Genomic DNA, 12,239 nt, shown 5'->3' on the forward strand with positions numbered 1-12,239 from the left:
CACCACCCTCTGAGTGAAGAAATTCCTCCTCATCTCAGTCTTAAATGGCCTGCCCCTTATTCTGAGACTATGTCCCCTGGTTCCAGACTCACCAGCCAGGACTCCCTTTGGACATAAACACTTTCCAACCTCTCACCATTTAAGAACTACTCTGCATTTCTATTTTTTTCTACCAAAGTGAACAACTTCACACTTATGCACATTATATTCCAACTGCCATGTTCTTGCCCATTCGCTTAACTGGTCCAGTCCCTTAAAGCCTCCTTGCATCCTCCTCACAACTTAGTTTTCTGTCATCAGAAAATTTGGGGAAACTTTATATTTGGTCCCCATATCCAAATAATTTATATAAATTATCAACAGCTGTGGTCCTTGAAGTACCCCACTAGTATCAGCCTGCCATCCTGAGAATGGCACATTTATTTCAGCTCTCTGTCTTCTGTCTGTTAACCAATTCTCAATCCATACCAGTATATTACCCCCAATCCCATGTGCTCTAATTTTGTTTACTAACCTGCTGTGTGGGACCTGATCAAAAACCTTCTGATCTATGCCACAAGTAACATCCTCAAAACACTCCAATTGGTTTGTCAAACATTATTTCCCTTTCATAAATCCATGCTGACTCTGCCCAATCATATCATTATTTTCTAAGTGTCTAGTTATCACATCCTTTTTAATAGATTCTAAATTGCTCTCAATCCTTTTTCTGACAATCTTATAAACCACTTCTTTTGATCTAGTTCAACCTCTAACTTGGTTTGTTAGCCACAGTTGATTCATCTTTCCTGTTGGGTTTTTGTGTCTGAGAGGAATGCATATTTGTTGTATATAATTACAGAAGGCTTTTGATAAGGTCCCACATAGGAGGTTAGTAAACAACATTAGAGCACATGGCTAATGGTAGGTTATTGCACATTGCATTGTTTGCACCAGAGGAAGCACCCATAATATTAATATTGTAAACTTTGTATTGTGCTTTGTAACAGTGAGGTTGATTTTAACCCGGAACTGGTTACAGGTAAGGTGGGATACAGGGCAAATGCAAAACACACTCGCCGGCCTAAATTTCAATCCAAGTCTATTTTAACTACTGGGCCTCATTTAAATTATACCACAGGTTTCACAACCAGCTGTGTCAGGAACAGGAGACCCACCAATTTCCCACTGGCCGCCAGAGGCCTATTCAAAGTGGTGATGGACCTCCTTAAGGGAGGCTGCATTACTTCTGGCTGGTTTCACTGGTTCATTGCTGAAAGATGAAATTTGGTCAGAAAGGAGTCGTAGGCACAGCCCCCAAGTTTTCAGAAGCCTCGCTGGAGGTCAAAGAGTTGATGGTGAGGTGGGAAGTTATCTTCCCCACCAATCCAGGAAGATTCCAAAATCAGACCTTCACCAGTCCTTCAAAGGAGTGAGATCAGGAAAATCATCCCCAGGACCTGAATCCTGTGGAGAAAACACTTCAATTGCCTCACAAGAGTAGCGTGGATGAATACAGCTCTTCATTTCTCCATCCTCCATACTACCTGACAGTAGTCCTGTGCACACACTTTGCCCGGCACTCTGAACAACTGGTTCCCTGTATCACATCATTTACCACCCATCACATGGGTGCACTTACCACCTCTCATTCTCAGTTCAAACACACAGAGTTCCTTGCTCCCTTCACTGCAGCCACCAGTAACATTCTGTTTTCATATGATAGCCTTTGCAGATTCAGCAACTTCCCCCATGACTCCTACCGCACTCCAGCCACTTTTCTTTTCCATTCAACAGCTGCCAATTCTGCTTGCATCTTCTCCCCACTACATGTGCAGAAGCCCTACACATTTGCACTCTCCTTTTCAGTAGACATTCATTAAATCTCACCCTCTCTTTCTACAGGGGAAAACAGCACACAGCACCATGCCGGTGAGGGTGGGGGGGGGGGGGGGGGGGGGCGGGGGAGTAACACTGTGGTAAACCACTCAGCCTGATGAGCCTGTCACAGGTAAGCTTGAAATCAGTGGCCTCTCAAGAAATGTTCCAATTGGACATTTTGAGGCCGGGGTCTTATCTGAACAGGGTGTCTGGCCATTACTTGTAGTTCTTTACATACCTCAGAAAATCGCAGATTCAACCAGCTTGACAACATCAAGCTGCATTGTGAAGTCTGTCATCTGTTACTGTAAAGCCTGTTTGTCCTTCTCAGCAGTAAAAACAGGCATTAGAAGATATCGCTGAGGAGGAAAATCATTCTGAGGGAGCACCGTCATGGGCCCCATCCCTCCCAAGCATCAACACAGAAAGTGGCAGTCCGAATGGATTAGACAGTGAGGCAGAGGGGGCTGTGCGTGCTGAAACACCCAGTACAAGAGAGGAGCATCAGGTAATGGTGGGAGGAACAGTCCAGCAGAAAGATAAGGTTGTCTCCCATCTCTGCTGAAGAGGACAGAGATGCAAACTTCAGGGGCTATGGAAAAAAAAACTTGCCTCTCACAAGCAATTATCCCAGATATTGGAAAACCTGACAAGGAGTTTCAGCACTCGGATTAAAACTAAGACGGAGTCCGGTTCCAGCCTGTGTTGTGTCATCTCACATGGCATCAGCACTCTGCAGTCTACCTTGGAAGGTGTGCTCATCTCCAGGAACACTGCAGTATGGATCAGCTTCAGCTGAACCTTTTAGCTTGCGATTTTCTGATTTTTACTTTGCCTTCTGTGTATTGACTAATCTTACATTTAAAAGTGAAACCAAATCTGGAGACAGACATAATCAATGACCTCATTGGGGCCAATAATGTAACAGCTGGCAACCACTGTACTGAAGTGTATTAGGCGCTAGCTTGCGGTATGATCGGGAACAGAGATTGGAGACATTCACACCCAATACATCTTGCGCAGCCCAAATTAGCCAACAACAATAAGCAATACCAACAGTGCACTAATTTCTCTGAGGTCACAGAACCTATGTCAAACATAATGTAGCTGGATCACCTGAGTAGTGCTCCAGTTGCTCAGTGCCCATTAACAGTCATGGAGAGGACCAATTTAAAAAATAAATTCTGGGTGGTCCTGTCCTTGTGCTAGAGCTAACTTTATGTGGAGCTTTATTACATTAAATGGGGGTTGCTGTTGTCAGTTTCAAAGGACTGATTTTGTTTCAGTGCCAATTACCAACCTCCTCCCTCCCTGCACTCCCCAAATAGGGCCTTCAAAGACATAGGCACCAGTTGGGCTAGAGATGGTAGACTCCAGAATCCTGGTTGAAAAATACGAAAGATATGACAAATATGACAGGCTGTTATTTGAATAGTCCCTGGGACAGCTCTTCTATATTGGGAATAAGTTCCCAGATGTTGCTGGGAGAACCTTGCAGGTTCAACTGGCTTGGAATTGACTGAATCTTGTCCTGATCCAATGCGTGGGTCACAGCCAATTGATTCATCCAATATTCCTCTTATTGATCTGTATTCTTGCAGAAGTTTTACAACTAAGTGAATCACTAGCCCACTTAAGACTTGAACATATGTTGTGAGACTGGAGTTATATTTAGGGAGATAGGTGGTTAGTGAACAGTTGGGTTTTAATGACAATCCAACAATTTTCCTAGTACAAATCCACAAATTAACAGATTCCATTCAATTCAATTTTATAGCTCACCATGGTGGGATTGGAACATAAAACCTCTGAGTTGCTAGTCCAGTGCCATAACCACTATCATACTGTACCAGGTCTTTTTTCTTGTTTCAAAACAATTATTTATAGATTGTGCAAGTCTAGCATTGAGCATTTTAGTATCTTGCTGAGTCTTACTGTTTCTTTGAATTATTCTGCTTGTAAGTAAATCGGCCCACTCATTTTGCCCTGAAAGTAATAGCCTGGTAGGACAGTACTTCCTTCATTTCTGAGTAGATCAGAAAATATGGTGGGCATTTCCACTTACTCGCTAGTACAATATACCATAATAGAAGTAATTGTTAGTTCTATGGCACACTATCACACTCATGAGATGCATAAGGTTGCAGGCATGGAAACTGTCTTTCTTTGGTGAGCAAGAGAGAAGAAAGCCCAAAACTCTAACAACTTTCTTTCTTTCTTTGGCCTCCTTATCTCGAGAGACAATGGGTAAGCGCCTGGAGGTGTCTCCATGGCGCATGCCTGGGCGAATGTATGGAGGTTGAGAGTTGCCCAAGCGTCAAAACCCCCCTCTCGGCCTTTCTGGTGGGGTCCAAAGGAGTGCAGAGCACGTCGTTTGGCACCGGTATGGCTGCAGGAACTGCCAGAAACATGCCAAAGGTGACACATGACCGCCTACGGGGTTCCACTCCGGATTATCTGTTAGGGTTTACTCCCTTAGCCTTGGTCTCTCCCGAGACGCCCACAAGGCAGTGGGGTTGTTAGGGCCCCTACACAGGTGTAGGAGGATGCCGGTGGGAGGAGGGGGAGCGAGGGGGGGGGCTGGGAAGGGGTTGTGAGGGGGGAGGGGGATGCGGGGGGGGGTGAGCTGAGGGAGTGGAGCTGGGAAGGAGAAGGTGGGGTGGAAGGGGGGGAAAGGGGGTGCAGGGAATAAGCCATTTCCTCAGTTCCCACCATCGACGCCTGGAAAGCTCATCCGCGTCCTTCAGGAGGTGAGCGACATCCTCGGGCGCCGGTACCAGCATTGCTGACAGTGCGCTGCAGATGCTCTCCGAGCCATCTCCCGCGGGCGCTTTGATGTTGCAGCCGAGGAGCTGTTTGTGGCTTTTTGCGTGTTCGGAGCACCTTTACGCAAGGCTTCCCCTCTGTGGTAAACTTATTTCCCTAGGGTCCCGCTGCTCCTTCTTCTCTACAATGGACTTACCGCACGCCATGGCTGTAGACACTCTGGATGGTGTAGACAGCAGGATTGGAGATCAAAGTATCACCAGCTGTACTTTGCAATTTCGTCTGGATTTCGTTCAATTTCATTGAGAAAACAAAGAGCAGGTATGGCTGGGGGAGGGCAGTGGGCCCAGGTAACATAAACTAGCTGTTAGCTTGTAGTTAGGGCTAAAATGAACTGATTAAAGAGCCAGGGGAGTTTAAACAGTTTAAGAGGGTAGATTGGGGGAGAAAACACTAAGAATGGGAGCAGATGGCCATGGGTAGAGTTGAACAGCAAGGGAGCTTCCTAGGGAGCTTACAGCCCAGGAGCCATCTTGCCTGCACAAACACTTTGTGAAAAAGTTCAAGTTAAAGCAGATTGAGTAACTCTGGTTGAATAAAACATCAGCAAGCATGGCAGCACTGCAGCTGAGGTTTTCACACCTAACTATTTTCTAGGGCAACAATGTTCTGCTCTTTAAGTACGATGCTTGGATCGTTTTTCAAGATTTCTAAAATTATTACTTTGCGGTGTCGGCACTCCCAAGATATCCTGTTGTCGGAAGAATGAGCTGCTGCAAAATACTGGTTCCCCTAAAGTAAATGTTCACGTCAAAAGCACAAGCTACAACAAAGTGCTTAACCTGCATCATCATCATCAGGCAGTGTTACGGTGACATTCTGCTGCAGAGTTAATAACGGTTGACAGCCCAAACCCATTTGCAGAAAACAGCTTTTATAATGTGCAAAAGCTGACACTTATTGCCATTCAGTGTAAAACAAAACGCCAGTCTGAGCAAAATGTGCTCTGGTGAGGCATCAATGTCGAGAGAATTTGGAGCTGCCTTCTTAAACCTAATTACAAGGCCTGATAATCATGAATGTTTATCTGATTTTAGTGCTTTTCTCTTTTAACTATATAGATTGAAATGGTTGTATCACTGGGTGTCACTTCTTAAGCCTCTCTGACAAATGAAAAGCTAACATGTAAGCAATGCTCACAAGCATCCCCTGTGAAGCACACTGATGTGGCAGAGATTATTTAATACTGTATCTATATTACAGCACTGCAGGCTGAGGCAGCTTCAGCTGTAAACAGACAGTGGTGGTGCCATCAGCAGCAAGGAGACTCCAAGAGCTGTTTTTGCCATGTTGCCAAGCAATAAGCTTAAACAGGTACTGCTACTACATGCTGCTCCATTTTGTACTCATGGTAAGTGGGCTGGACTCACAGTAATGCAGTTGTTACTGGTGTTATTCCATGCTGTGATTTCCCCCATGTCAGGAATGTCCACAGCCACAAAGTGAAATCATTCTACCTTTACCGTCAAGCCAAAGGATCAACCCTAGTTAAATAAGGAGTGCAGTACAGCATGAGAGCACTGGGCATTCCTCAAAATGAGGTGCCAGCTGGTGAAGACTCAACACAGGACTACATGCATGCTAAACAGCTAAAGCAGCATATGAAAGACAGAGCAAAACAATCCCTCAACCAACAGGTCAGATCAATGCCCTGCAGTCCTGCCACATCCAGTCATGAAAGGTGGTGGACAATTAAACAACTAACCAGAGAAGGAGGCTCCACAAACATCACCATCCTCAATGATGAGGGAGCCTATCACGTCAGTGCGAAAGACAAGGCTGAAGCATTTGCAACCATCTTCAGCCAGAAGTGTTGAGTGGATGATCCATCTCAGGTTTCTCCTGAGATCCCCAGCATCACAGATGCCAGTCTTCAGCTAATTCAATTCACTCCACATGATATCAAGGAACAGCTGAAGGCACTGGAAACAACAGAGGCTATGGGCCCTGTCAATATCCCAGCTGTAGCACTGAAGACTTGTGCTCCAGAACTGGCCCTACCCCTAGCCAAGCTGTTGGAGTGCAGCTACAACACTGTCATCTACACAACACAACACAAAAATTGCCCAGATATGTCTGTCCACAAAAATCTAAACCGGCCACTTACAGCCCCATAAGTCTACTCTCGATTATCGGCAAAGTGATGGAAGCTGTTGTTGACAGCGCTATCAAGTGGGACTTACTGAGCAATAACCTGCTCACCGATGTTCCGTTTGAGTTCCACCAGGTGCACTCGGCTTCAGACCTTGAACTAAACATGCACAAAAAGAGCTGAATTCCAGAGGTGAGGGGTGAGAGTGACTGCCCTTGACATCAAGGCAGCATTTGACTGAGTGAGCTCCAGCAAAATTGAAGTCAATGGGAATCATGGAGAAGATTCTCCACTGGTTGGAGTCATACTTAGCACCAAAGAAGATGGTTGCGGTGCTGTCTGAGGCAAATCATCTCAGCCCTAGGACATCGCTGCAGGAGTTCCTCAGGGCAGTGTCCTAGGCCCAACCAACCACTTCTTCAATGACCTTCACTCCATCCTAAGGTCAGAACTGGGGTGTTCGTTGATGATTGCACATGTTTCGTTCCATTCGCAACTTCTCAGACTCCATGCATGCAGTAAAACCTGGACAATGTTCAAGCTTGAGCTGAGAAGTGGAAAGTAACATTCATGCCACACTAGTGTCAGGCAATGACTACCTCCAATAAGAGAGAATCTAACCGTCCCCCTTAACATTCAACGGTATTACTATCGCCATCAACATTCTGGGGTTAGCAATGACCAGAAACTGAACTGGACCAGCCACATAAACACTGTGGCTACTAGAACAGGTCAAAGACTGGGAATTCTGCGGCGAGTAACTCACTTTCTGACTCCCCAAAACTTGTCCATCATTTACAAGTCATGAGCGTGATGGAATACTCTCCATTTGCCTGGATGAATGCAGCTCCAACAACACTCAAGAAGCTTGACACCATCCAGAACAAAGCAGCTCACTAGATTCGTACCCCATCCAACACCTTCAACATTCACTCCCTCCACCACCGATGCACAGTGGCAGCTGTGTGTACCATCTACAAAATGCACTGCAGCAACTCACCAAGGCTCCTTTGACAGCACCTTCCAAACAGCAACCTCTACCACCAGAAGGACAAGGGCAGCAGATGCATGGGAACACCACCACCTGCAAATTCCCGTCCAAGCCACACACCATCCTGGCTTGGAACTATATCGCGTCCCTTTGCTGTCACTGGGTCAAGAACCTGGAACTCACTTCCTCACAGCACTGTCAGTGTACCTACATCACATGGACTGCAGCGGTTTAAGAAGGTGACTCACCACTGCCTTCTCAAGGGCAATTAGGGATAGGCAACAAATGCTGGATTTGCCAACAGTGCTCACATTCCATGAATGAATCCAAAAAAAAATTGACATTTGAGCAGTTCTGTCTGTGTCACTGTCAGTGTTCTCAATGCTCCCCATGCTTTCACCCAACACCTGCCCTCCAACCCACAATGTAAATGGGAACAATTTTAGTGCTTTAGCAACCTCATGTATTCTCAAACAGTTTAGCGTAGATGTGGTTGCATAATGCAAATCCAGAGAGAAGTGGCCAGGAGAAATAAAAAGTACTTACTGCCAATTGCAAGCTAAGAAGATCCAATTAAGACCTTTTGATAGGGGGCAACATCAGTGTCCGTTTAATATTAAATTTGCCTTTGCATCAGCAGTGCAAAATTCATCTGTGATGTTTTAGTACTTACATATCATTTGAAAATATGAAACTGTACCAGCATTTATTGCTTGGCCAGTTTGGGCACTGAATAAATTTAGTGCAATTTAAATGGTGTTAAATTGGTAATTCTGTACATGACAACAGAATGTTTTTAATTATAAGAGCTCCATACTGTATTGCTATCACAAGAATCTGCTATAACAGAATGGATATTTTGGGTTGGATCTGAGAACAGTGGCTTTCTTTAAAAAAAAACTTTGACCATTTTATCACTAAGGCTGTGAGAATGAATCAAAAACTCTTTAAAACATCCCTGCCAATCAAGAGTTTTGTTGGGATGCAATTATGCAAAGGGTTGGAAGATTTCATCTGGTGACCTTTGCTGGAATTACCCACTGAATGGCACTATTCTGGAGGCACGGGACTTACTACTGGAACGCCAACCTTTCCCAGGTCAGGTTAATCACGTGTGCATAGCAGGCTCCCAGCCTCACTCTCACTGCTAAGGAAGAATCTGCTATTGCCCAACTGCAAAATCTGGTGGTCCCTCCGCAGGGCTACTGCATGAGCCTCTTGGGACTGTGCATTAGTAGTTGCCGGGTAAGTTTCAAATCAGACTTGGCTGTAATGGCCCACTGTGATAAAATAGCATGATGACACTGACTGTCAAGGCACACATATGAATAATGGCCGCTTGGATGCAGCACTAAGTGACAATTAACTTCTGGAGAGCCATAGTCCAGCAAGGCAATGCCTTTGGGAGAGGAAAAAAAGCAAAATATTTCTGTAAGAAACAAGGTATTTTTGCATTCCCGCAAGAAAAAGTGCATTCTTGTTGCTGTGTGACTCGAATTTAAATTGCCTTGCTTATGGTTGCTCTAAAACAGACATCAATCGCTAACTTAGTAAGGCTCTGGTATGACTCACTCTGTAATAAAAAAAATCCTTATTATAGCATGTCTGTCATTACAACTTGTCTTTAGTTTACAAAGAGAGCCTTCAGAAAGGATCCAGTGCCCCAACCCATCAAGAATAAAAATACATCCAAGACCCAGTGGTATTAAACAACAACAGCTTAAAATGTATCTTTTTTTTAATCATCAAATCTTAACAAGTATTGTTGTCTGCATCAGTCATTTTGTGGAAAGATCACTTTAAACTTCTCTTCAAAAAAATAGCATCTTTTCATTATTTTCATTCATCTATGGTTTAGTTTCTAATTATTCTTGCATTATTGTTCCTTCCACAGCACGACATATAATACAGCAATATAAAATTCTTGAGGTTATCAAATAGTGACATGGTGACAATCACTGATGTCGAGTTCTACGACAACTGATGAAAGTTCAATAAAGATTCATAAAGGCTCACCTTAGAGTTTGAAGTAGACTCCAAAAAACAGAGTCGATTGCCAAATCCTTCTGCAGCGAGACAGAGTTTGAGCTGCTCTTTGTGGAAAGTGGCACTGCACTGCAGCACAACTTCATCATTCTGCAAGAAGATAAATGAAATATATACATCATTTGGAGTTTTCTGTCGAATAAACAGTTTACACTACAGAGGGCACTTGAAAAATGTAGCTCAATAATTGAACGTTGATGTGATGTCAAGGCATCAATCTGTTATTTTCCAAAATAATATGTAACAAATTCTAAACTATGATGTGCAAAGCCATAGAACAAAGCCAAATGCAAATCAAGAAAACTTGCTTTTAAATAGCGCCTTTAACATAGAAAACATCCTGAAGCAGTTCCAGGAGGACTGAACAGAAACTGAGCAGTCACGGATAAGTTAGCAGAGGTACCTAAGTGTGGTTGAATAGGTAGTATTTATTAAATACTTCATTCCCAAATAGGTAGTGTTTAGCACTTTTGATGGCAGGAGGGCAGATATTGAGGCAGAGGTGTTTAGAGGCAGACAGGATTCCAGAAAATAAGGTTGAAATGGCTAAAGGAGTAACTATCAACAACAATACCTTGTATTTATATAGTGCCTTGACAAAGAAAATGTCTCAAGGCACCTTACACAAAAGGAGAGGATAAAATAAAATAAATAAAAGCAGCTGTTGCTGAGTCATAGCCAGGAAAGATAAATGAAAGCTTGGTTCAAAAGATGGGTTTTTGAGAAGGTTTTTAAAGATCAAGAGAAAAAGGGAGAGGAGCAGAGGTTTAGGCAGGTGATTTCTCCAGACAGTAGACCCTGTTTAAGACTCTGCCATCAATGGTGGGCCAAAAGGCAGAGGGAGGCACAAAAGGACAGAGTCTGAAGTTCAAAGGGTGTGGGAAGTGGGTGTATGGCGGGAGGAGGTTGTAAAGATGGTGGGGGAGAGGGGAGGTTGGGGGGAGTGGGGTGGATAGGATGAAACCGAGGAGGGGTTTGAAGATTAGGATAAGATTTTTATATTTAATGCATTGGGAGATAGATGCATAAGGTAGGTCAGCATATACAGGAGTGTTGGGCAAGTAGGACTTATTGCAGAGTTTTGAATAAACTGAAGTTTATGGAGGGTGAAGAATGGAATGTGAGCAAGAAGATTGGAGAAATTGAGGTGCCAAAAGATTGGAAAAGGGTTTCAGCAGCAGTGGGGATGACGTAAAGGAAATATTGCAGAGAATGAAGTAGGTGGTCTTGATGATGGATATAATGTCAGATTTGAATGAAATAGGATATCAAAGGTTTTACACAGATTGATTTAAAAATGAGCAGGTGGAAGAAAACAGTGTCAAAGGAACAACATTTTTGATGGAGGCCAAAAGTGATGGCTTCAGTCTTCCCAATGTTCAGCTTGACAGTAAAGTTTGACACATGTATGCCGTGAAACCAAGCAGACAGACTGACAGCACAGGGGTTGTGCTGGGGTTGAAGGAAATGGTCATGACTGAGAGCTGGATATCATCAGCAATCATATGGAAGCTGATTCTGGGGTAATTTTAACCTAAATTGCTGGGATGGCAACCCACAAGATCAGGTGCAACACCAGTTTTACACCCAGCATAATATAACTCTGCACTTACTTCAACAGGGAGTTAAACTGGACTGGGTGTAAAAATTAGTATTGCGCCTGATCCCGTCGGTTTCCCAAGTGGGTTAGGTAAAAACTGGCCAAATCTGTGTCTGCCAATGATGCTACTGAGCAGTAATATGTGAATGAGGAACAGGCGGGGGATAGAAATAGATCTTTTGGGGAGCCTCAAGACGAGTGAGATGAACAGGAAGCTGCAGTGTCAGAGGACTGAAGGGGATGTAACAGGATGAAACGTTTGAGGAAAGTAAAGAGGTAATGAGTGATTTGTCGATGAGGATAAGAATTTTGCATACACGGTGTTAGAACCTGCAAATTCAATGGGTTGTATTTGCCTCCTACAACTTCTAGTTAATAAACTAAATAAGCCATTAAGTTCTATTGAAAATGATAAAGGAGTAAAAATGTGTTAACAGATTGTAAATAAAAATGGAGCAGTGTATCATTATAGCTTTTGACAACATTTTTTTCTGATTTTACATTTGGAATGCAGAATATTTTTAATATGGCTCTGTTTCTGCTCACATTCACAAAGTGACAAATAAACAGAAATAAATTTAACACATGCACGCACAAAGAAATACATAGAAACATCCAGAACGTAGACACCACTCAAATGGGTTTATTAGTTTTAGTGTACTGTATATATACATATACAAATGATCTGGGACATACCCATCATACTTCAGTCATCACACTTTGTATAAAACATGATTAATCATAACCAGATAATCTTTAAAAATATGCATAAAAATGGAGAAAGAAACTCCGTCATTTCCTGCTGGATTTTCAGATCTTGAGGC

At 43.5% G+C, this 12,239-nt stretch overlaps 1 protein-coding gene across 1 annotated transcript in view; it reads right to left on the reverse strand.

Moving 5' to 3' along the window:
• Positions 1-12,239, reverse strand: part of ryr2a (ryanodine receptor 2a (cardiac)) — a 707,940-nt gene that overhangs the window by 496,570 nt on the left and 199,131 nt on the right. The window contains exon 2 of the mRNA XM_068045285.1: positions 9,786-9,905. Within this exon, the coding sequence (XP_067901386.1) occupies positions 9,786-9,905 (120 nt within the window). The remainder of the gene's footprint in view (positions 1-9,785; positions 9,906-12,239) is intronic.

This window comes from Heterodontus francisci, chromosome 13 (genome assembly GCF_036365525.1).
Source record: "Heterodontus francisci isolate sHetFra1 chromosome 13, sHetFra1.hap1, whole genome shotgun sequence".
In the NCBI taxonomy this organism is placed as follows: Eukaryota; Metazoa; Chordata; class Chondrichthyes; order Heterodontiformes; family Heterodontidae; genus Heterodontus; species Heterodontus francisci.